This window comes from Patagioenas fasciata, chromosome 6 (genome assembly GCF_037038585.1).
Source record: "Patagioenas fasciata isolate bPatFas1 chromosome 6, bPatFas1.hap1, whole genome shotgun sequence".
In the NCBI taxonomy this organism is placed as follows: domain Eukaryota; kingdom Metazoa; phylum Chordata; class Aves; order Columbiformes; family Columbidae; genus Patagioenas; species Patagioenas fasciata.
This window is the reverse complement of record NC_092525.1, coordinates 9,004,845-9,030,196: the sequence shown is the minus strand read 5'-3', so window position 1 is coordinate 9,030,196 and position 25,352 is coordinate 9,004,845. Positions and strand designations below refer to the sequence as shown.

General features: G+C 43.8%; 1 protein-coding gene and 1 long non-coding RNA gene across 4 annotated transcripts in view; both read right to left on the bottom strand.

The window, feature by feature from the left end:
* Positions 1–10,261, bottom strand: part of SPATA6 (spermatogenesis associated 6) — a 41,333-nt gene extending 31,072 nt beyond the window's left edge. The window contains exons 1-5 of one of the 3 annotated variants that reach the window (XM_065842381.2): positions 10,106–10,261; positions 4,339–4,476; positions 2,873–2,921; positions 2,327–2,368; positions 872–996 (exon numbers count right to left, since the gene is read on the bottom strand). In XM_065842381.2, the coding sequence (XP_065698453.2) occupies positions 872–996; positions 2,327–2,368; positions 2,873–2,921; positions 4,339–4,476; positions 10,106–10,153 (402 nt within the window). In that variant the 5' untranslated portion in view covers positions 10,154–10,261. The remainder of the gene's footprint in view (positions 1–871; positions 997–2,326; positions 2,369–2,872; positions 2,922–4,338; positions 4,477–10,105) is intronic. The other 2 variants (XM_071809890.1, XM_065842380.2) reach the window with 2 other exon arrangements.
* Positions 10,262–11,783: 1,522 nt separating this feature from the next.
* Positions 11,784–25,352, bottom strand: LOC139828257 (uncharacterized). Its single transcript, XR_011739660.1, has 5 exons — positions 20,971–25,352; positions 20,612–20,807; positions 18,075–19,464; positions 15,766–17,395; positions 11,784–13,272 (listed from the first exon to the last, which is right to left on the bottom strand). It is a non-coding gene; the product is annotated as an uncharacterized lncRNA (long non-coding RNA).

Here is a 25,352-nt window from a genome sequence, read left to right as displayed (position 1 = left end):
CCAGCATTTCCCTCCTGCCATGTCTTTTTAATCCAATCCCAACAGACAGGGCAACTGAGTCTCTGTCTTTCCAACCCGAAGGTCCTGCCCCTCCACTAGTGAAGCTTAACAAAAATACAACAGAGAAAACAACCCCCAAACCACATCTCCCACATCATCATCATCATTGCCTTCAAAGTGCCTTCCTGAGTCATTCCACTGACATCTAAGATTCACCAGCCAAACTCTATGTGTGAGATAAATTCATTTTCATTCACTACATACTTCAGCCCTTATCTACAGAAAATTAACACTAATTAATTGCGCTCATTCTGCCAATTATTGCCATTTATCAAAGCTTTTTTGAAACTGTAGAAGAGGCAAGTTACTAAATGAGTGGGAATGGCCTGAACAGACTTTAAGACTTCGGAACTGAAAAACAATCACGGGGCACTAAGCTAAATTTCAGTTTCTTTGTATTTTAGCAGTGATCTTGCACCCCAGAGAGCCCCACAGGTCAGACAGCACAGCACTGTACGTTGGTACTCACTGTACCAACAATGATCTGAAACAAAAGGCTGTGTTTATGTATGGAGAACGGTGAGGTTGATGTGACACGTCCCTCTTGTCTCGCCTCGTTCAACCGCAGCACAGATTAAACTGAACACTGCAAACCAAGTGGAAACTAACTTTTTCACATTAAATAGTTTCTTGAAGCATTTCGGAAAAAAAAGATGGTACGTTTACCAAAGTTCAACTACGGATTTGTACATTCAACGCATGACATGGCGAAACCTGTCAGGAGCGATCACTTCTCATTTGAAGGAGTTCAAGGGGTTTCTTAGTGAAACACACACTGTATCATAAATACAATCCACAGATATTCACTCACTGGAAAGGAAGAGGATCTCTTCATTAAAATCTCCCGATCTAAACCGTGGTGCCCACAGGTAAGCTTAGGGTCAGGGAACAGGAAATCTCTTGTATTTTCTTCATACGTAGCTAGAATTTCTCCTACTAAAAAGAAAATACATACTTTAATTGGAAAATAGACAAAGCCGTATCGCACAGACCCAACACACAGAGCCACATTGAAACTAAGAGAAATTCTGTTCTTTACAAATTAACAGCATGGCTCTAAACCTCGTATCACACTAGGAAATAACCCCATTAAGTTAAATGGGCAGCAGGAATGTGCAGGACTTACTCTGAAGGTATGTTTCACTGTTCTGGTAACAAAAATACAGAGCAGTTAACACAGCCTTTGAGAGGTACATGAGAACCTTTCTCTAAGCAATTCTTCAGTAGTTTTCCCCTTTCTTTCCCTTCCGTGCCACAGAACGAACTAGTGGGCTTTTCAATGGCAGCCAATTCCTTATGAAACTGCAATATTCCATATTACAGAATAGGAATAGAGGCATAGCAGTAAGAAAGAAATGCAAGCAACATCAAAATCATTATCTCAAGATTTTCACACTATGCTGGTTTGCTACTTAAAAAAAGATAGATTTTCTTTAGGGGAAAACCTTGCGAGTGTATTATAAACATTTAAATTGTGCTATTGCATCATCTTGGCAGCTTATGTTGGCCGTATCACAACTGCCTCTGACCCCCACATTAAATTCCTTATCCAAGAGCTTGTACCTTCCACACCAAAATCCCCGTTGAGTACATTTAAGTGAACAGTCCGGCGAGTGACCTGAGAAAAGCAATTGTTTCCTTGGAAGCGCTAAGGACAAGTGACAGAGAGTGCTCCTAATACCGCAGTTTCCAAACGAGTCTTCTTTAAAACTTGACTTTATTTCCAATAAAATGCAGATTTACTTTATTCGTGGGAACACTTGAATTTCATTAAAATAGATTTTTATAATCACGCAAACCAATAACACAAGTATGACAAATCGCTATTTATGATCTTCACATATCCCAAGAGACCTGCGATACTTATGGTGAGATAAAAGAGTTTTCCCAATAGTCACCAGGAAAATGGAAGGGAAAAAGTGCCATTCAGAGAACAAGCTGATGCACTCTGAAATTCCACCGACCACCACTTTGCAAGGGAACTGGATGCGGTTAATCAGTGTGCACTGCATTATTTCAGTTTATTTTGCATTTTTAAAACCTGATCACTTTCCTAAGCCTGTTTATGATACATTTCAATATTCAGTTATTACTCCTTTTCAAGAACCTCTTGATCTATTAACATTTCCTATTCAGAGGACTATTTGCTGAAGAGCTTTCTGTGTTGTTTGTGTGTTGGACGAAAGTGATTGTGCTCTAAAGGGCAATGTCCTTATGGAAATTCACCTGTTAAACTGCAGAACTGATGAAGAGACTGATACAATACCTGGAGGAACGAGCTGGATTAGTTCAAGTACCACGGTGTCAACTAGAAAGGAAAGAAGTTTTTTCATGAGAATCTTCTCAAAAAATGAAAACAATAATTTTATAAAGATAGAATGTTTATGCTTATATTATTTGGAAATTAATCAAATAAATGATCAGATGAAGAAATCAGTTGCCTATCTGGATAACCAGCTGGATTTTCCATTAATGATGGTTTTTTACCCTTTTCCTGTTCTTAAACACGTAGCACACATTTCCAGAGGCATTTTGTTAGGTAACAGTGTTTTGGGTAAGTTCCTAGTAACCAAAGACAGCAAAAATCCTCTGTCTGTGCTGACAACAGACCTTCTATTCTGAAAACCCTCTAGTGCTAAGGTGCTACTTATTTAGTACATGATATACTACATGGGTCACCCACCAGCTTTTCAGACAGCAGGCTCCTGAGAGAAATGTTATTACATACTTTAAAGCTCCAAAAAGTCTTTAGAGCCCATACATGCAAGACATGAATGCATACAACACAGTATACATGAAAAGCAGGACCTACGTTCCAGTAACTCCACAAGGTCTCCAGGATCAACTATGTCAGGAAACGCCTGGAAAAGAAATTAATACATAATAATAATGGCACAAAGTCATCGGATGGACCAATATTCTTCCTCACTTCAGATGGTTGCCAAGAGTCCAGTCCCCAGTGGAGGAAGGGAACTGAAGTTATCATTTGGCACATGATGACATTCATTGAAGGCCAGCAGCTCTTGTCATACGCTCTCTAGCCAGCCAGGGTTAGCTCTCCATAGTTAAATTAGGAGGCATTGTGAAGAGTTGAACACGTAGAGATAAGTATTGTCTGGGAAAATTTCGAGAGAGAAAGATAAATTGCTGAATGTACTAGAATTCTGATAGATGAAGAATATGTTCTTTTATATATTACTAATGCTTTAAGCTTCATTTTCATGGAAGTGACTACTTGTGTAGGGTACTGTTTGGGAATCCTGTGTGAACAGACTTCAAGGAACAGGGAGGCTGTTGCGCTGGATGGTCAGCAGGGAACAGGCTTCCCCTCACTCTATGGAAGTCCCAGCAGAGTGGTGCAGATCACATTGCTGTTCAAGGTACCAACCACTCAAAGCACCAACTACTGGTGCTCCACGTGTATCTAGAACTATTCACTATTGGCAGCTATTTGTAAGAACACAGATATTCTCAGCTTTCTTGTTCACTTCTTAAGTAAGCAGATAGATCCCAGCGTCTTGCCATTCTCCTAAATTACACTTAAGTAGTTTGTGGTACGTTTGCCTTTAAAAAAGCCTTTTTTGATCTTCAGTAGCTGGTGAGATTATCACTGTTTGCATCTTACCCGCATCACCAGAGTACCATTGATGTTTACTCAGTCTGGTTTTCAAAGTGCTGGGGGATGCTTAAAAGAAAAGAACTAGAAAGGGCAAAGTATTATTATTCATAGGTAGTCAAGAAGCCAGATCATATCTGTAAGACACTGCGTTTCATTATCCCTGTGGTGCTAATACTGAAGCTAGCAGGGACTCAGAATATGTGATCAACAACCATCAATTACAAGGCCAGAGCACCAACCTGGGAATTTCGGTGACAAACCATGAAAAAAAGTATCTCAAAGGGAGAAAGATGTCACCAAAAAGGCTTGAGCTGCTATTCTGTCTTTCTACTAAATTAAGCTGACTCTCCTATATTGTATAGTCTTTGTTCTTCAACTTGTCGTAATTTTTAGAACAACATTCAGTTTCTTCCAAGCCAGGAAAACAGACACTAGAAAAGGACAGTTCACAAAAGAATGAACAAACACCTAAAAAGTCTCATCATACATTATAATCTTCGGTACACAGAATTCTTGAGTCACTATGTGGGTAATACAGGCACACACCTCCTCTGTACTGAAGATATAACACTGTGGGATTACTTGTGCTTTGCAGTGAGTCTTTGTGGAGTCTGGGACGGGTTTTATTTGGCTCGTATCGGCTCTTCACGTGATCTCACCTTTTCAAAGACCAGCTTTTCGTGAAAGAGGAGCGGAAACGCCGCCGGGACGCACTGGGTTTTTTTGCACTGCCCGAGTACGGAGACACTGAGATAAAGTTGCTCTTTGTCTTTCAGCAGCACGCCAGGGCAAGTTATCTGTAACACATTCATTAAACAAGCTGAACTTTAGTTAGAGAAGAAACAGCTGTTTTCAAGATAAAAATGAAATGGTTGAGGCTGAAAATAATCAGGAGCAAACCCTTCTTACTGTAAATAACACACTCCATTGTCTTCAACCAAAACTGAAAGCTGGCGTCCCAGTCCCAGGTTAATACAGTGAAAGGCATGCACTGCCTATGGAGAGTACATCAACACGGGCCACATCAGGTTCTATATGAAGAGTCATGTAGGATGAAGTCTACATGATGCCAAGACACAAAACCCCACCCCAGCTGTAGCCCAGCTACAGAGACAAATGTGCACACTCAGACACCCGTGCTCTGTCCAACCACCAAAAGGATAAGTTTATTTGCAAATATTGTATTAACTTGGCCGTCTAGTACGTAAATGACAAAAAGCAACTGTTGTTTTGTTGCTATCAGACACATGGCACACAAAGTTTTATCTGACAAGTTTGGTATCTGAGGCAGGGAAGGCTCCTCATTAGGCTGCCAGATCCTGCCAATAATCTCCCAACTTTCTCTGTACAATTCTTGTTCTTTAAATAGTAAGAAGCAGTTGGTGTGCTTTTAAAGCTCTGATGAACATCAGATTTTCTTTGAGTTGTGTTCTCACTGCAAGGATGTAAACAAGTCATTGCAAAACTATTTTCTTTCAGCCACATGGTTTTATTCCATCAGTCAGAACTGTCACCTTGCGCTTCAGCTGTCCTCACAGTATAATAAATACGAAGTTGTCTCTTCCAACATAAGGTTGCTGGAAAAAAGTGTTCAGATTTTCAACTGCCAGGTAGAAAGACAAAGGAGGAGAGTGACAGGAATTAAAATAAGTGCTTTGGTTCCAGTCTCCTACTCCCAAATGTAGGTTTTACTTGAGAATGCTAACTGGATCTAAAAGAAAACTATATAAACAGTAGAGAAAACAGCCTCAGGTGGAAGATACAACAGAAACCAATGTGTGATAGATTATTAGAGATACAGTATGAACTAGAATATAGAGCTTCTATTCATAAATATCTGAGGAAGGCAAAAAAAAAGGGTTTCCTCTCCATGTAAATGAGGGCTTTGAATGTGCCAGGATATTAGATATCCCAACTGAAACCGACTGTCAAGCACTAAACAGCTCCTATGACACCTGTGCAGCCGTAAGTGTGAATAGGAGCGAATGAAAGGGACACATTTCATTCATACGAGGCAAGATCCCCAAACTACATGCTACAATTCATATTAGTTTAGTTCTTGCTCTTCTTCTTGACATTTTTACAGAATTTATAATCATTTTTAGCTGGAGTTTCCTGCCTTTCACCTTAGAGAATGCGACCAATATTTGCTTATTTATTGAGATGAAAAGCGAGAGGATTGAAGGCATTGGAGAGGGTAAAACTGCAAACAACACGTGCCAATTATTCTGGTTATCCTGTAAACGAAAGTTAATTCTTACAAATCAGCATGTGGGGCAAGATAGCACGTGGAAACTTGTGCTTCTACCCTCCTTGAGATAAACTGCTCAACTCATTGCCTTGGCTGGAACAGCAAAATCACACCTTCATGGAACCTCGTGGCAGCTCCAAAAATGAATGACACACGTCTATCTGCAGTTCACGAAACCTGTCTTGTAATATGTGATGCGTGGAGCTGCATGACACTTAGGAAACAAACTGATCTCTTATCTGACTGCAAACCGTTCAGGCAGGATGAGGGACCACTTTAAAAATGGCAAGCATATCACCTGTTGATCAGCTAAAGAAAGGGATATCAATGCTGCAATTAACTGACCTTACAACTGAGCGGGAGAACAATGACAAGTGTCTGGGACAGTGTTACCCTGGGCTCATCTGCTGCAGCTCCCAGAGGGATGGAAAAATGTCCCTGTTGTTGGGCCATCACAAATAGCCATAAAGAAATCACTGAATCCACCTCATGGAAATGAAGTCTGCTGATCCACAACCTCTTACGGCATTTGCTTGTCACACACAGTCCTAAAACTGTAGCTGCATATGTAAGCACTGGAAAAGGCAGGGCTTGAAAAACCCTTTTAATTACCCATTACCATCCAAACAATGAGTTCCCTATGAAGAGCACAGGACAGCATGAACTTGTGTTGAGTGCTTCCAGATAGAACCGCACGTTGGACTTAGCGTTGCAAAAATAATCTTCTCCATGTGAAGAGATGCCATTTTAGTCTCCTTACCTGGCGGTAATCCACACTGCTGCTAATTCATCTCAGTGCTTGAAGCTTTACCCACCGTCACTGCCGCTTTTGTGGTTCCGTGTAGCAATGACATGAAGAATAATGTGAATCTCATTCTGCCGCTACATGAGCAATCTAAATGCCAGCAGCAGAGACAGGCACTAAAATTAGTCTCCAAAAAAACAAATAACAATGAAATCTTGGGCTAAGCAATCATGAATTATTCAATTTAAATTAATGGCAGGATAAACCAAATCAGGTCTTTAACCAAGGCTTTCCATTTCAGAAGAGCAGCCTTTCAGAACTGAAGAAAACTAGCCGTGAAATAAACCAAAGAGTCTCTTTTGTGGAAAAGACCTTGGAATTTCATTAAGTCAAAAGGAGCAAAACCCACCTGTGTCCTAAAGCAAGGGAAAAACCAGAGGACAGAACTTCTGACACAAGTGGACACGTTTGAAAGGCAGTTGGGAACTATGCAGAGCATTGTAAACCAAAGGAATCCGAAATCTGAACAAGGAGGAAACAAGTGGATGCATTACAAATCAACTGGGACATGAAAACTAAGCCTGTGTGCCAAATAAAACTGAGTATTTTGTCTTGGTTTTCATGACACTGAATACAGGAGCAAAAAAGCAACTTAAGGAATGAAACGATAGAAACAGAAGTTATCCAATGTGCAGTAAGCCTGGACCAAGGAGCCACGGGGAGGCTGGATCATCTTCAGCCCAGGTTCTGTAGCAATGTCACTTTTCTTGCTGGATGTATACATCACTAAAATTTCTGTTATGAGAACAAGGGTGGTGTCCTCTGCTGAAAAAGAACAAATGCAAGCAGAAAAAGAGATCTGAAAAATTATAACCCCACCAATCAGAACACTCAAATACACAGAAGTAAAGGAAAAAAGATATGGAGGAAGACACAACCAGAAAAAAACCCAGCAGTGTGTGTTTCACAAAAACACATCAGTCAAGCTAAACCTGACATCTTATTGAAAGCCTATATCTAATTTATCTCGACATCAGTGACATCATATGGTGCCACATGAGAAATTATTACTTATGAGGCAGAAGACGAGAGTTGGTAAGAAAGTCCTAAGGTGGTCCCAAAGGACAGCATCAATAATGTGCAGAACTGGAAGGCATCAAGCTGAGGTTTACTTTTAAAAACGTTCTTCTACATATCCTGGGACCCATGCCTTTTAGTATTTTTAATGGCCTTGCAACAAGGAGTCAGAGCGTTCTCGTGAAATTTTCCCAATTAAAATTCGGAAATCATCAGAGGTCAACAAAAAGATATAGAAAGCCTTGTTTGCAGGATCACAGGACCAGAAATGAGATGCACGTACTGTGTATTAACAACAGCTTCTGCTTCCGCTGGGGGGGCTAACCTTCAAAGCTGGCGGAGGGGAAGATGATGAGCATGTTAACAAATGACAGCAGAACTGCAGTGCAGCTGTGAAGAGACTAATATTAAGACATACAGGATGAATATGTTGGACTTGTTTCCCTGACATCACCTAAGGCAACAGTGAGACCCCATCTGGAATGCTGAATTCAATTCCAATCTGGATCAATGCAAATTCAAAGTGGAAGAGTAGCATCCAGCCCTAACAGGATCAGGGACCGGTGAGAACATCGCACAAAATACTTCCAAAAGAACCAGGTCGCTTCAGCTGACAAAGATTAATTGTGCAACGACAGAACTGCTACCCAAAAGATTTATCAAGAGGGCAAACACCAAGGAAAGGAAACAAAATATTTAAGTGAAAGGCCAGTGTTGACATTTGTGTAAGAGGAGGGCATCAACCATCCAGAAGAACGTTTAGGCTGGAACATTTTCAAACTTCACAGGAAGGAAATGTGAAAGTTGGCTCCGGTGGGGAAAAAAAAGGCAAAACAAGTAGTTTGAAACCAGTCTAAACAGACTTATTAAAAGGGCTATCAGAGAGACATTATGTAGCATAGCAGGGATATAACTAAAGGACTCACATGTGCTGAAAGGAGCACTCAGATCTGAGTTGGGGATTTCCTCTTCTCTCCCTTCCCACTATGATTTGCAGCCTCGGGAGCAGGGTGAATAACAAATACCCCAGAACTGAAGAAGCCTGACCCTGGGGCAACGTGTTCGCTGGGCTCTCTTGGCACATGAATAGCTCACAGCAGGAGGAACAGAAGAGGAAAGCACATCTGCTCCTTCCCAGGAACCAAGTGGGCCTTTGCACTACATTGCATTATAGATATTATTAAGACAAACACTAGCTGTTGAGACAGCAGAGCAACACCATTAGGGTGATACCCTCACCATCTACATGTAGATATTCACAGCTCTATTTTAGAGCAGCCACACAAGTTTGGAAACCAAGGTGGTTAACGCAATCAGAAATACCAGGTCTGTTTCCCAGGATGTACTTTCTGGATCTGCACGTGAATTTTTTGGATGGCACCTTGGGTTTCCTCTTCAGCAGCACTCGCCCCATGAGGAGTCCTAACCTCTGGATTACACCGACCCAAGGGAATGGCAGAAGATGTACCAGAGGAGGGTCAGTTGGACATGAGGAAAGGGTTCTTCACCCAAGAGGTGCTGGACACTGGAACAGGGTCCCTAGGGAGATGTCACAGTCCCAACCTGACAGTGTTCAAGAAGAGACTGAACAACACCCCCAGACACACGGTGTGACCTGTGGGGTTGTCACTGCAGGGACAGGAGTTGGATTCCATGATCCTTGTGGGTCCTTCCAACCGAGGACATTCCGTGATTCTTATAAAGCAAACAACTCCAGAGTAACAGAGCACTATCAACCACAACTACTTAAAAGTTATCAGGAGAGTGATACAGACTCTTGCTTTGTTACCACCTTGTATATAAGCAGAAAACTTTGCAAGTGCACAAAGAACAGGTCTAACATAACCGAAGTAAAAACTTGTTAATTTCACAGTTGCTGACCTGCAGCCCCAGGAACCTGAGCAGCCCAGGGCAGGTCCTGCCCGCAGCCCCCGGGAGCACAACCCTGGACAAGCTGCTGTTCCTCGGCATTTCTTTTGCTCTGCTTTTGTTTTTTTCCAGGAGTGCTTTTCCCACACCATACAGCTTCACAAGAATCATTGTCTCTGAAAACAAAGACCTTTTCCACCGGAGAGTGAGAGCTGTGGGAGCTGCTGCTGACCCCAGCGGGGCACAGGGAGCGGTTGCCGGGGGTGCACACGTGGAAGGGGCAGGAGTTGCCCAGAAGCCAGACCCGAGCTGGGGCTCCGGACGGAGAGCCGGCCACAGGGCCGGGACAATCCTCCCAGAGGAACCCCCCGGCCGGGAGAGCGGGGCGGCGGCCGAGAGGGGGAAGCGGGACGGGAAGCGGCGCCGGAAGAGCAACCAGCCGCTTCTCCTCCAGCCTGCGGGCCCCCGCGGCCCGCGCACTCACCGAGCGGACGTCCAGCTGCAGGACGCAGAGCAGCGCTTTCCGCGGCATGGGCGGGGAGGGCACCGGGAGGGGACCCGCCGGCTCCCGGCCCGCTCCGCCTCGGCCGCGCCGCGGGGCTGACGCCGTTGTCACGGCAACCGGGGCGCTTCCGGCCCGCATTACGCATGCGCAGCGCTCCACCCGCCGCCGCGGCTCCGCTTCCTTCCCACAATGCCCCGCGCCAGCGGCCATTGCCCGTCAGTTGATGGCGCAGTCAGCTCCGTGTGCCTCATGCACTCCCACCCCGCCTCCCCGCAGGGGCCTTTGTCCTCCGCCCTGCTGCAGCTCAGGCGCCGCTTCCCGTCCTCCTGCCCCTCACAGGCGGGCCTGTGGGCCTGAGCTGCGGGGGATGTGTTAGAAGTGGGGCAGTTCTCGAGCCCTTGGCCTTCTGAAGGACAGAGGGTCACGGCCATGGCCATGGGTGCTGTGCTGAGGGCTGGGTCGCCGGTGCATGGTGTAAAGCGCCTGGCACAGAGCTGGGGAGGAGGCAGGCGGCACGGGCAGAGCGATGCTGTGGGACATCCGAAAGGGAGCATGAGGGTGTAGGATCAGAATCATTAGGGTTGAAGAAGAAGACAATCAAGCCCAAACGCTAACCCGTCTGCATCCCCACAATTTCTTGGACCTGCGGACAGGTGCCAGGAGAGCCTTCCGTTTAGAAACAGGGATACCAAACAAGTTTTACACAGCTCCAGGGCTGAGTAGCTAAAAAGCAGTGCTCGGCATCTGGGCCCTTTAGAGGGTCCTGTTTTAGCGTCCTCTGGTGAGGCACAGAGTGGGCACGATGGGTTCTGACTGGCCCCATCTTCAGAGACTCATCTCCACACATCTGAAGCTGTCTTTTCAGGCCTGCCTTTCCATTTCGGTTACTAAACAGATGTACGGCACTGATCTGGAGCACCATTGTGACCGTATCAGTGTTATTCCCCGACTTGTTTTCTGCTAAATTGTTCTCAGAGTACTCACAGTCACCTATAACACCAAAATAGTCCGACTTTCTGTTTTGGCAGCTCAGGCTGTGAGAGGGGTTAAGCTCAAAGGCATCCCATGACTGGCTTTATTGTAATTTTCCAATTCAAGGAAAACTGGTGCGGAGTGATCTAGAAAGATAGAGCTAAGTGATCTGGAAAGAATCGGCAGTCTCAAAATGTTTTGGGTTTTAATTAAAAAACCAAAAACCAACACCACCACAAAAAAACTCCACAAAACCAAAACAACAACAACAACCACCATTAAAAAAACCCCCAACCAATCAAATGAACAAAACAAAAAACCAAAACCTCGAAACAAATGAAAAAGCCACCAACTTCCGATGCAAAGAACATAATGTGCCTGTGGAGACAGAAGTGCTATCAACTCTTAGTAGTGATGTTTAATCCATTCATAGATTACAATTTTAAAATTAAGAAATGACTACAAATGCTGGCCTTATTTACATTACTGTGACTTCTGAGCAAGGGATGAGATTCTGTATTTAGAACCTGAGAAACACTAATTTTTGAATTGCAGGCCTCTGATACATAGATCAGTGGATAAAACGCTTGGATAAAATAATTTCCTATGCATTATCAGTCTCAAGGCTATGAATAGCCTTCCAGAGTTAATGAGAAGAAAACTCTCCAACATCCATAGCCTCAGATGGTAACAATACTAAAATGCTTTATTGCTTATTTTCAGGTACTTTTCATACACATGCTTTTTGGAGGGATAAATAATGTGTTAAAGATTGCGAAGTATGAGATATTGTGGTAAGCGTGGCCATGTAAGAACAGGAGGTAGATAAATGCTGAAATCAAAAATGGCATCATGTTTGTGATGAATATTTAACATCCATGTGCGGTGCCCTGGAACAGAAGTACTTTATAACCTTTGAAAAAGGAGCACGAGGCAGGACAGAAGGCTGCTCTGAACTGATAAGGCACCCATGAATTTCAGTGCTTTTCCCTGTTAAACTGAGGACTATCTGGGTTAGACTGGTGGGCTGTGGACTCAGCAGAGGTTCTTCTCCATCCCTCCGGTCTGCAGAGTTTCTGCCACTTCACCCTGCTGGGCCTTGGAAGGAAAAGCGGTGGCTGGTGCTGCTGCAGTGATTTTCCTGCCCAGCCCTTCCTGCAGCAGCCTGAGAGCCATCTGGACCTTCTCGTTATGATGAAGTGCATAATTCAGTCTCACATTGCACTGCAGGAACAATGACGCAGGGATATGGGGGACAGCGAGGAGAAACCCCGACTTTCTGCGCAAATCTATTTGGTAATGAACAAAACCGAGAAGCAAAACCACAAAAAGTGCATTCTATAATAGACCTGAGGTTTTAACTGCTGTGAAGTCTTCCTGCTGTGAAAGTGCATGAATTCCTTTGCCTTTACAAAAGTAAATCTTCTTGTAATGCTACTTAGACTTAGTTCCATGCAATAAAAAGCCTGGATGACAGCTCTGCATTATGTTAAGGTTGTTGCAATCTCCACCATTTAAAAGCTTCGTCTTTTCCATCCTCCGGCCCCTCCGCCATGCCCGCTGTGGAAGAACCCTGCCGTCATCAAAATTCTGCTCTTACTTCTATCACTGCAAACCAGGAGTAACTTGCACTGGTGGAAGATAATTATCACAAGAATTATACCATATTGTTGCAGCGCTCCTGAGGCTCAGACCTCAGGAGTTTCAATGTTTTGAAATATGCTATAAAATACGTGAAGTGGGAAAAATGGGAAGAGTCAGGTTTGCTAACACTGGATATGCTAAAGTTCAGAACCTGGAAAACGCTGTGGATTAGTCAGAATTAGATAAGACTGAAGCTCAGAGAGCAAGTCTAACATCACTGCATCTCTCAGAGATTCATGAAGCCAAGAACAGTTTTCTCCTTAAACTTCAGGAGCACGACGCTGGGTGCGAAGCGGCGTTGCACAGTTGGTCTGGCAATAAGAATGATGGAAATAAAGGAGCTTTCCGTGTTTTTTCCACCTTCTCCTGCAGTTCTGAATGTTGTCAGCCATTCCTGTCTAAGCCCCTGATGTTGACAAAGCAGCCAGGAGAGACCTCGGTCTTTCTGCACATTCAGCCCTTTATTTAGATATCATCACTGAGTACGATTGTCTCGTCATTAATAACTGTGGAGAATTCCAGGAAGACATCTGCTCAAATAACAGCAAAAAATAATGAGATGTGGAAAGATTTCTGTATTAGAAAAAGCAAACAAACACAACATTAAGACCATTTCACTTTGGAGAGGGAAAAAAAAAAGATGTAATAAAAAAGCAGTACATAAGGGATTGAATGATATGTAGAAATGGATTCTTCTATTTACCCTTGCCTATTTATCCTTTCAAAGGACACAAGCAATGAAATTAAAAGACAACACAATCAAAACTGATAGAAGACAGTGCTTCAGATAGTGAAACTCATTATCACAAGATACATTCAACGGTGTTCAAAGCGGACTCAGAGCACGTTAGGGACCCCATAGGACAATCCCCACGTGCATTACTTATTTGATCTTCTCACTCACCACTAGGTTAAATGAGCAATTCACAAAAGTCAGTTCCTGTGTGAGGAATTGTACTTGAGGAAAACAGCCAGGAAAGTAAAGACTAAACAATCCCAGAACGCTGTAGAGCTGAGCTGGAAGAATTTTGTAATGTGAGATTGTAATAGGATCGAAGGGGACCGAAGTGAATTGCATTATTGCAGACAGTAATGTGTGAGGGAAGGCAGAGTGTTAGATTATTGATGAGGACAGAGGATGGAGATTACCTGAGGGTGTCAGCACACTCTTTGCAAAATACATTTTCATCTAATCTTTCTACTTTAAAGCAGGAAAAAAAGTTGCCCAGAAGTTGCTGTTCATTAATATCCATTGCTTTAGAAAAAGGCCTCAATGATTTTCTGAGTCTGGTCTTATTGAGCATCTTGTTCTTTCCTAACTTGCAAGGACACGGCTGGGCAGAGCTCTCAGGCTTCCTTGATGAACTCACAAGTTACTGCAGCCAAAAGGCCGGCTGGTCGTGTCATTGTGTAGGGGAAGCAGAGCCGGTTCTTCCCTGTGCCCTCCTGGTCTCGCTAGTGCCTATTGAAGAGCATTTTCACATCTGGAGAAACCCAACACCTCTCTAGCATTTCACTGTGGCCCAGCTGTGTCAGAGCAATTCCTCTGTATTACTGCTAAGCCAGTACTCACTTGGGGGATGTGACCATTAACCTCACTGATTCTTAATGTATGTCACGCCTGCAACAACAACAGAAAATGCCAAAAAAGTCTATCTAACAACACTGAAGATTTTTTTAACACGTAAGCCATTTTCCAGGTCTGCTCAATTCTTTCTTGACTGGCTGCAGCTAAAGAAGAAATCAAATCCGATTTGATTACAGCCACTAGAGGAATATTGCAGATCTTGAATTCAGTTGCAGTAATTGGATACTTGCATTCTAAAGGAATGATCTGAATTAATCTAAAAGATAACTTCTGTGGATACAGTCTTATGAATTCACAAATGGTACAGATAAAATCAGCCAAGATGGCATTAGCTTTGTGCCCCTAGAAAATTCCTGGGCTCTCCCTTACTCAATTCAGAACAGGTAACACTTCCCTTTTTGTTTTACATTTTAAAAAAAAGCTCTTAGATGGAGACGTTGCCCCAGCCAAGTTTTTGCCTGAAACACAATTCTTCTAACCAAGTTATAAAACCCTGAAAATAGGGGGTTATAGTGGGACTGCTGATAGACCCTTAACAATAGCGTTGTGAATGGCGCAGCTATAATTAATGATACTTCAGAAAGATTTATGGTCCTTAGACAGAGATAAAACAGAAATATCATTGCTTCTTTGCCTCCCATCATTTTATCCTCTATGAAATTTTATGTGAAATAAGTCAAATGAAAAATGTAAGCTCTTAATCTTTTCCCAAAGTCCTGTCTCTCACTTGATGAACACTTTTGCAGAATAAATTAAGAGTGTTTTACTCCTCATGCATGCACGGCTTTGTATTTAAAAAGTGAAGAAATGAACGTTGTCGGGTTGGGAAAGCAGCTCAAGACAATGGTCATGGACGAAGAGACGATGACTCTGGTCCTGCAGTAACTCAGAGCATCCAGCTTGGAGGAGCACAGAAGGGCGCCCGTGTTCTGCGCAGAACCGCTGCCCGTGGAGCGGGAGCTGCGGTGGCTCCAGCTGCGGGAGCACAGGGGCCTGGGCGGAAAGCCAAAAGCTGTGGCTTGATGGCAGTGAATATGTACCTTTGAATTGAAAAATGCAAGATATAAAATGGATTTTTAAATAACTAGAAAAGCCGTAGCAAGAGGCAGTTGCTGGAAGCTGAAGCTAGAAAAAAATGGAATTAGATATTGAGCATTATATGGTAACAGAGAAAGCGAGTAACCACTGGAACAAGCTATCAAGGGGAAAGTGAATTCTCTGTCTTCTGACAATACCGAAAAAAAATGAGGATTTGACTCAAGAAGTGCGTTTTTCAAAACAAAACATATTTTAGTCAAACAAAAAAGTGACAACAATATTTAATGGTCCGTGAGGTACAGGAGGCTACTCTAACAGTCTAACACAATATGTCCTGTCTGTAAACGTTGTGATTCTGTAGAGCATGTGCAAAAGTAAATGGTAAAGTGCTGCTTACTGAGCAGAGCGGAGAGGAGAGGGCTCTGAACTACAGGCTGGGAGCTGGTGCTTGGGGGCTCTGAGCACAAGGGCACAACGTGGCTGCAGGCTCCTCGGGGCTGGCTTAACTCGAGAGCAGGGGCGGGAGGTGAGTGTCAGCCACCAGGCTGGGGGAGAGCGTCTCAACAGGGCAGCCAGGCTGGGGCACCAGCTGAGAAATCAGTGTTGGCATTGGCCACCTGAAATGGCAGCAAAAGCTCCGAATCCATCACATCCCATTACGGTCCTGGGCTCTGGCTTCTCTTGGCCACATCCAGCTCAGATGGCATCTGGGCACTTGTTTTTCAAAAGCCTCTCTGCAGTGTGTCAGGCGTTTTGTCCCTCTGCCCATTACAGTAGAAGCGTTCAAGCATCTTCCATGTTAATTTGATTGACAACAGCAAAGTCACTAGAGAACTTCAAGGACTTTCTGGCTGGCTTGTTTCTGTGTTATAAAATTGTTGCTTGTTGTTAGAGAAGAAAACTGAAACCCTCCTTTTAAATAATAGCTGAAGTTACTCTGTTTAATAGGGAGCTCTGAGATCTATGCTCAAATTCCCCATAAATTAGAACATTGCTCTCTTAAAATTTCTCCAATCCTTCAGGAACAGAGAGGGATTATTATTTTTATTTTAACAAGAACTTTTGATTTTCAATGGAATTCACTGGAGGGCAGAACATTTTCTTTTTCCATTGTAGGGAAGATTCGTAAAGGGGCAGGATTGGGCTATTATTAGAGTCCTTCCTAAAGAAAATCATCAAATCCTTTACAGCACCAGGCAGATCTGGGCTAGAAAGTATAGCAGGATGGCATAGAGCAGCCCAGATAGCAACACAGAGAGAACGGAGCAGGAGGAAAGAAAAATGAGCGCCCGAAAAGAAGAGCAGGTGCCAATTAGAATCCTTGCAGGCTGCAGCAAGGGGCGAATATAAGCAGCTGTAGGAAAATAAAGGGTAGAGTGGATTAGTGTTAATCACAGGCATGGGGAAGTAGGAAAGGTTTTAAATGAGCTTTAAAAAGCAAAAATTGAGTTAGCAGCTCAGAAGAGAATTCTGGATCCATCAAGTGTAGGAGCAAAAATAAAATGCAGAATACCAGGAGATAGATCTGAGTCCTCAGCAATTAACTTCTTAGGGTAATAAGACCTTTTCTTTGGAAGCAGAAGCTTCTGTCTCTTTTTCTCTCCCAAGAACAGCACTGATTTCCTTAGCCTGCTGAAAGGGTGCATTTAGTACTAGAACAAAGTGACTCCCACCTGATTTCTTTTTCACTGCCCTACACAGAGCACCCTGTTCTAGGAAAATGAAGCCCTGAGGAACCAGAGCGTGCCCGATGTCTGGCATTAAATTTGCGCAGGCACGCAGTCCGGATGAGCGGCCTTTGGAGCTGGGGGAGCTACAGAGCTGACCTGGCCCAGCATCGTGCGGTGTTTGCGCAGCAGCCTGGAGTTGGCTGGAGACCTTGGGGTTGAAGATGAGTTCCAAACTCCAGCACAACCCCCAGTGGTGTCAGGAGCCCTTGGAGTGGGCTGGCTGGACTGCGGGGGTGCTGCTTGCGGCTCTGAGGTATGGAATGTCACTGAACGTTTCTATGTGGCCACTTTAACTACCTGTGAAGTGAGGACAGTACACTTTGTTACTAAAAAAAAAAAAAGTGAGAAAGGAAAGGAAAGGGGAAAAGGAAAGAGGAGAGGAGAGGAGAGGAGAGGAGAGGGAAGAAGAAAAGGGGAAGGGAAAGGGAAAGGGAGAAAAGAAGGAAAAAGAAAAGAAAAAAGAAAAAGAAAAGATAAAAAGAAAGAGAAAAAAGGAAAAGAAAAAAGAAAAAAGAAAAAGAAAAGAAAAGAAAAGAGAGAAAAAAGAGAGAAAATAAAAGAAAAAAGCAAAAAGCAAAGAGAAAAGAGAAAAGAAGGAAAAGGAAAAGAGAAAGAAGAAAAATAAAAAAAAAAGAAGAAATGAGAGGGAAAGAAAAAGGAAAGGGAAAAGAAAAGGCAAAAGGGAAATGAAAATGAAGCAATCCCCCCACCCACTGATTATATGTTCTTCCAGCATTAAGAAATACTATTCCTAGCCTTAGATTTCTCTACAACTGAAGAAAGAATAGCACGATGTTGTTTGAGTTTAGGGGTCTTTTATATATTAAAGGCTAATGAGGAAACTAACACTAAATGAAAAGTTTGTTTTCTCATTAGTTAAACACTTCCGTTCTAAAAGCTCTATATATTCCTAGAATATTACAAATTTATTCTTTGCTAAACAATATCTCAATCAGTCCCTTTTTCATTTGCTTACATTGTTTTAAGCAAATGCAATCAATGCCTTAGTTGCAGTCGTCAGTTCTGGATCTCCGCACCACCGATCGCCAGCAGAAAAACTTCATCCAGGTGAGGTGCAGCCACGTAGAATCATGGAATCATTGAATCAAAGCAGCCAGAGCTCCTGGCACAGTCTGCAGCAGCTTCACTGTTGGCTGCTGAGGGACAGACGGTGCTGGATCCAGCCAAGCGCTGGAGTGCCACAGAGGCTCAGCACCCAGTGTCGCATAAAAGCCACCAGCGCCATGCCAAACCTGCCCCGCTTTTACAAACACATTTGAACCAGCAGAGCGAGCGTGTACGAGATCAGTGTTTTACATCGGATTGCCAGAGGGTGGATTTTGGTGATGAAAGCACAACCCTTCTGGCATGGTAGAAGATGTACCCGACACTGCAGCCCCAAACCAAGTCACCAGCCGTGTGGCCACAAGGGGAAGAGGTGAGCTCTCAGGGAGCAGAAAACTCAAGCTTCTTGCTCCATGCCAGGGGCACATGTGCCAGCTTTTCCAGTCGGACAAGACTCTGTTTTAATGACCAAAGTTACACCAAAGAAATCAATAAATCTGAAAATAGGGCTTCATGACAGAAACGCCTCCACAGCTGTAACGGCCGCTTCTCTGCTGCTTATGAACCACAAGAATAATATGGTGAAATGTGCCGACTTTTGCAGTTTTCCCCTCTTTTGTTGAAACTAATGAGTCACGATTAGAGTAATGCTTTTCTGTGACTCCGAAACCATTTTGCTTAATGAGGTACTAAGTCTTTATAATTAGGCCCAGAAGGGAACTGGGACATGGCCCCTTAAGAGCAATAATTATTTAGGTTATTTATGGTAATAAAAAATTGAAAATAGGAATTCTTCCTCAGAATGTGACTATTTATTCTTTTACATATTGCCTAACAGGCAATTACCCTATTAAGGCAACGTTTTGTTGCTAAAGACATTAATTGAAATGTAAATTAAATGTAAATCAGCTAATTAAATTGATATGTAATGAACTTGTCATGCAGGCCTTTGAGATCAGATGCATTTTCCTAATAAACAAGTGTTACAGTGGTGCCATTGCTCACTGGTGTTAAGGTTGTTTAACGTGTTGCATCAATAACACTCCTTCCCCAAATTCAAAGGTTTGGATTGTGTCGTTAGAGCCCAGAATGGAGCCGGCGCTGGGTGTTTCCAGATTTATTCCTTCCAGTTATTTCCTGATGAACTTCGTTGCCTGGTAAGACCTCTCACCAGACCGATGCTGCTGTATCCGATGGCTTCTGGAGGGTCGGTGCTATCTTTTTCTCCATGCGCTGTGGTCAGCTCAGTTGAGGTGGTGAACCCTCATAGCAGTGGAAAGATAACTCTAGATGTTCCTGAACTACAAAGAAATAAAACGAGAAATGAAGCAATCGGAATTTGCTTGACGATTATATTACAAGGTAAACATCCAAGCCAACATCATCAATCCAACAACAGGAGAATGAGCTAGAACAACCTTCTGTGCCATCCACACCAGACAAGTAACCTTAATCATCAGTGTGAGCTTGTGTCAAACTGTGAATTAAAGGGAAGGGATACGAAGCTCAGAGTTCTCCTGTGAAATGATCCGTTTTCCTGCAGCTGCATTTTGGGCCAGACCTACTAAAATTTCTGGCTTGAATTTAGGTCCTGTACTGAAGGTATCTTGGAAGATGGAAGCCCCTTCCCTGCCACGTACGTGGACAAAACTCACTGCCTACAATAATGCAACAGTGAGGCAAACATCACAGATTTGGATTTTGAAAAAGCTCAGGTCTGCACCTTATAAAACGCGCTGCCCACCTCCGTGCGAGTCGTGCAGACATTTTGTATGTAAAACTCCAGCAAACGTGGCAAAAAGGGCCGTGAGAGCAAGGGAATAGAAACGTGGTGTGTAATTGTGGAAACGCTTTTGCAGGAAGCTCTCCTGGCTCCATCGTGCCGGAGTCGCACCTGAGCATTCACGCATAATTGTTCTGTCTTGAATAAATCTGGTGCTGCATTTATAGCTTCTTCTACCCAGAGAACCTTCCACCCTGCAGTCCTCTGGAGCCTGGGGGTATTTAATAAACATGTCAACTACCACTCTGCTTTAGCTCGAATGCAACGTCTTGTTTTTTCCTACTGAAGAACACTCCAGTTTGAAGTTTACAGAGCAATTAAAGACCCTCGTGGGGCCCCTGATATGTAGAGATTGTCAGCATATGTAGATTAGTAATTGTCAAGTTTCTCCCTAAGGCCAAAGAGCTCTCAGTCAAATTCCAGAGATCATCAAGAATTCAGATTTCAGTGGGCTTTGTGTCGTACACAACATAGTGGCATAATTAAACTACAATGCCTCTTTTCTAATAAACTTTTGGATCTGGCTCTGTTTCTATTAATTTCTTTTAATTAGCTATGATCACAAAATAAAAATAAACATCAATCTAAAGCAACTTCGCTGCTTCCAAGAAGACACCTTGGGAACAGCTTTCTCTTTACTGCTGGAGTTTGGGGACCACACTTACTGCTGTGACGTGCGAGGGCCTGCTGGAGGCCGAAAACCAGCAGACTGAAGGCACAATCCTCCTCTGACTCCTTTTTGGCTGACACGTGGGCACAGGCCATTGCATGATGAGCTGTGTCTTCATTGACCTGTTGGCTTGTGCTCTAGTGCAAATTTTAGTCTTGTCTTCAGCGTTTTTCACGTCTTTGAACAGTGATCTAGATAGAAACCGGGAGAAGAAAAAGAAATATTGACTTTAGACGTCAGAAAAGGAAATTAGTGTAAGGATGCTCGCAACCCAGGCTGATGCTGTAATGGCCAAGTGCAGCATCCCCTGTGGTTGAGCCCACTACCCCCCATGCTGGGCAGTCAAATACACACCTGAATTTAGATTCATTTGCTTGACTGTTGAAGAGGAACCGTGCTGGTTTGCTTTGCATCTTGCACGCTCCAACCCTTGAGGATCAAATCGCTGCTCTAATACGGTGTTCCCTAGAAGCCAGAGGGTAGCAAGAGCAACGGGATGGAGCTTTTGTGCAGTAAGGGTGGCCTGGGCACGTTCTCCCAGCCGGCTCCTAGGCTGTGGTTCCCACATACATTGGGTTGTGGTACCAGGGCTTGGAAGGTACAACGTGTTGGTTGTTGGCCAGCATCCATCGCTGGAGTCCCACTCCACCCGTCTGTGTCTGTTTGCCGACAAAGCCTGTGGCAAGGAGTAAATTGTTACACATCTCTGTGGCGTTCCTGACCTACAAACTGAGCTTTTCAAAGCCACGTGTGGGATCTAAAAGCTTAATACCTAATAGAATAAAAAAGAATTGGACTTGGAAATTGTGAATGCAGCTCTGATAATCTTCATTGTAGCATGTTACATAAAAGAGATGATAAGTTGTTACTCACGAGGAGCAGACCTTCGTTTCCATTCTGTTCATACTTTCGAGATGTAGCACAGGACAAACTGACTGTGCTCAGGAATTGATGGAAATCTCCTGTTAACATTGGGCTGCCCATGCACACGTGTGTGGTCTTGAAAGCTCAGCCACATGTGCCTAAACAAGCGGTGTTCTTCTCTTCTCAAACCAGGCAAGTGAGTGGGACCCTGAGAAACCTGAAAATCATTTGTGCGTCAAGAAAGAAACTATCATCTCCATCACTGCATTTCATCACTGCATTTGCACAGCACCTCCTGCTCTGTAAATCCCACCTCGAGTCACAGCTTGGACTCCAGTGCTGCAGCGTTGGTGGCTCTGAAGACTGAGATCTGTCGGTTGCTCCAGACAAGGCAGCTGGAGCATCCCCTCCCAACGCAAAGCACAACCTGAGGCCAGCGGGTAATTTCAGAGTGGTTTTCTGTAGTCTCAGGCCTCCGAATCTCTAAATAGTCTCCACGTCCCCAAGTGCCTTTGTGGGCTAAACACTCATTTTGTGAAAATCCCTTAAATTCTTGCCATCATTGAGTAACACCCATCGGTGAAGTGGCTCTTCTCCAGCTGGCCCACTGTGTATGGCAGAGTATAACGCTGCGTGCTTTTCGGAGGCCTGTTTTTGTGCTAAGGTATGAAAACTGAACAAAATTGGGCTTTAGATAGTAGCCCAGAGAAGAATCTCAAGAGTCCAAATAAAAAGAAGGAAAAAAAAATCCCCACGTTCTTCCTATGATGATACATCTCAAAATTATTAATTTTGCTTGTCCTGTATCATATCTTAGGGCAAGCTGCTTTTCCCGACTAAATTGCAACGTGGCGTTTGCTTCGGTGGGTTTAACTGAAGCGTGGGTTTAACTATCTGGAAAAGGCAACGTTATCTGTAATAAAGTAACTCCTTCAAATTTACTTTCTTGATCTTGTACTTTGGTTGGGCTGCCAGAGTCTTAATGCCTGGAGAAGTATCTGTCAGCCAGGGGTCCTCGTTTGAAAGGACTGTAGATTTGTAGGGGCTGGATGGCATCATCCCCCTATATCGACTCTGTGAATGTATCCTGCGAGCGAGCAGCCAGAACTGCCTCCTAATTCCCCATCTCCTCTTTGGCTCAGCGAGATTTCAGCTTTGCTCACTGGACTCTTCTCTCCCTGCCCTCCCTGAGCTATATATTTTCTAAGCACCAATTTCACTCCAAAATTAAAGATGAAATTTAAAGATTAGGGACTGCAGGTTGTTTTTTTTCCAAAGGCATTTCGATGTCTCGTACTCATTGATTGAGTTAGGTATCTAAATCATCCAGAACAATCTGGCCCCCATCCCAAATTATGTGATGTAAAAGGCCAATTTGACTTTCAAAATGCTCTGCATTTTAATCGCCTGCTGTGTGATTAGCGCCACACGTAATAAACACATTTTGTGCAGGGTGCACAGGGCAGGTGTGGGGTGATGTAATGGATCCTGCTTGGATATAAACGCCAGAAATACCGAATGCCACGTGCACCAGTCTTAGTCCCAGTCAATTCTAGTTACTTTAGTGGTCTGCCTCCAAATTCGGATGCGCCATGGTGAAACTGAGGTCAGGATACAGTACATGATTCTTATCTTAATACCACTTTAGTACTGTAAAGGTCAAACTGAGCATCATCCAAGGAGAAGACATAAGGGCTCTGTTAATTATTCTTCACTCTTTGAACGGAAGGTTGAAGATTGTGCCTCTGCTTAAGAGCGTTCTGCCGTACTGTGTGTTTAACTTAAAAACCGAGGAAGAACAAAGGAGCCATCCCTGCAATAATACTGAAGTGCGCCTTGCTGAGCTCTGCCTGAAGTCTCACAGCACTCACTGTGCCAGCCTTTCCAGCTACAGCTGTGCTCCCAGTTCTGGCCATTAAGGAAAGCCAGCTTCGTCAACCAACTAACAAGTCCAGAAAACATTAAACCCGCATGTTCATTTGCAGAGACAGTGGAAATCTGGGCTCAGAGCTGGTTTTAGTTGAACTCGGCTCACTGTTATACTGTTATGTGATGTTACCACTAACTTCACCCATTTCCAAGGTACCTTCCCAGAAGCCCACACTCACAAGACATTATTTTGTTCTTTTCTCTGAAACAAAATGAGCAAAGTCTTTGCTAAAACCAGAGAGCAGTCCCAGTCCACAGCCGTTCATTTTGGGTTATCTCTAACGTGTTAACTGCTGAAAGCAGAAACACCAAAACCCAACCTAGTGAGAGCTGATTAAAATTCAGCCCACTGTGTCACCCATAAATAGGAAATAAAGAATCCATGGTTGTGATTAATCGTCCATAAATGGCCATTGCTTGCTTCCTCTATGCCATATAAACACAGTCCATGTATTCGGCTCACCAAAAGAATAACAAACAGATCATTCCTGTTTGCCAGGATTTGGGATTTAAGCAAGTACATTAAGTGGGAGCTCTGTGCTTGTGTGTCTGTGGACATGCACGCACATCTGCTCTTCTGCCTGATTTGCAATATTCATTAGGAAATCCGGTACTTTTTTTTTATAAAGGTGTACTTGTCAATATATCAAAATACATTGAGCTGCCGAATCGCAGCAGTGGAAGCTTTAGTTAAGGATTTCTTTTTTTTCAATTGGAAACATCAGTCTAAGGATTGATAATAATAATAAAGAATGTTTCTGCGTTTATACGTTGCAACTTGACCAAATCTGAGACCTGCAGTAGAAGCACTGAGAAAAATAAAAATATAATGTGATATGCAGAAACTAGACCTTTAGGTTGAAGCAACGGTGGGTAAAGTCTGTTTTTAGCACTTGTGAATACGCCTTCATTAAAGCACCAGCTTGCTTGTTTGTGGATGAGCTGAGCTCAGCGGAGCAGAGCTGCCTGCGCCATTGTCTCCTTGGCAAAGCACAGAAGCCTCTCTCCTTTGCAGTGATTTACAGTCCAAGGGCTGCAGCCGTGGATCGTGCGCTGCATCCAGCGCCTTCGGCCTCTGCCGGCACCGGGTGCTGGATACACCGGGCATCTCTCTGGAAATGCCACTTCGCAGGCGTTTCAGTGGCAGTGCCGCTCCAGCAATGGGAGGTGACACTCAGAAAATTTGGTCTCTCTGCCCCTATCTTCCTGAATCATTAAGCAAATCATTTGTTTGCTTGCTGTCCCAGTTCCCTTAGCTGTTAAAACACAAACCTCATCAAAGGCACTGCAGATCAAGGAGGGAAAAATGCTGCAAAAGAGCTAAATATTGATATTATTACACTCCTTGCTGCAAAACGACCAGTAAAATTGTCAGAAACTTGTATAAGAAGCAGGAAGCAGAATACCAGAATGGGTGAGGTTGGGAGGGATCTTCAGATCATCTCGTCCATCCCCTCTGCTCAGGCTGGGCCAGTTGAGCAGGGTGCCCAGCACTATGTCCAGCTGGGTTTTGGGTATCTGCAGGGATGGAGACTCCACAGCCTCTCTGGGCACCTTGCTCCAGTGTCTGACCACCCTCACAGTTACACAGCGTTTGTTTTAATTGGTGCCTGCTGCCTCTTGTAACGTGTGATCCCCACACACCGCCGAGCAACCAGTGAGCACCAGCTGGGAAACGCATGTGGCCAGATTTGATCTGAATTTGTCCAGTCGCTTTTGAAATCCTAGTCTTCATTCCCTTTTCCCCTGTTAATTTCTCACAATGTGAAATTTGGCTGCTTTTGCTTGGAGACCAGTGTCAGCGTGTTGAACCAGTGGGTTAACAGCCTCACGCCTCCTGGAGATGCTCTGGCAGGGCCCAGGATGCCTAGGAAGTTGGCAGAGATTGTCTAGAAACAGGGAGCTTTCCCCGGCTTGTAAACCACAGTGATTACCACCACCAC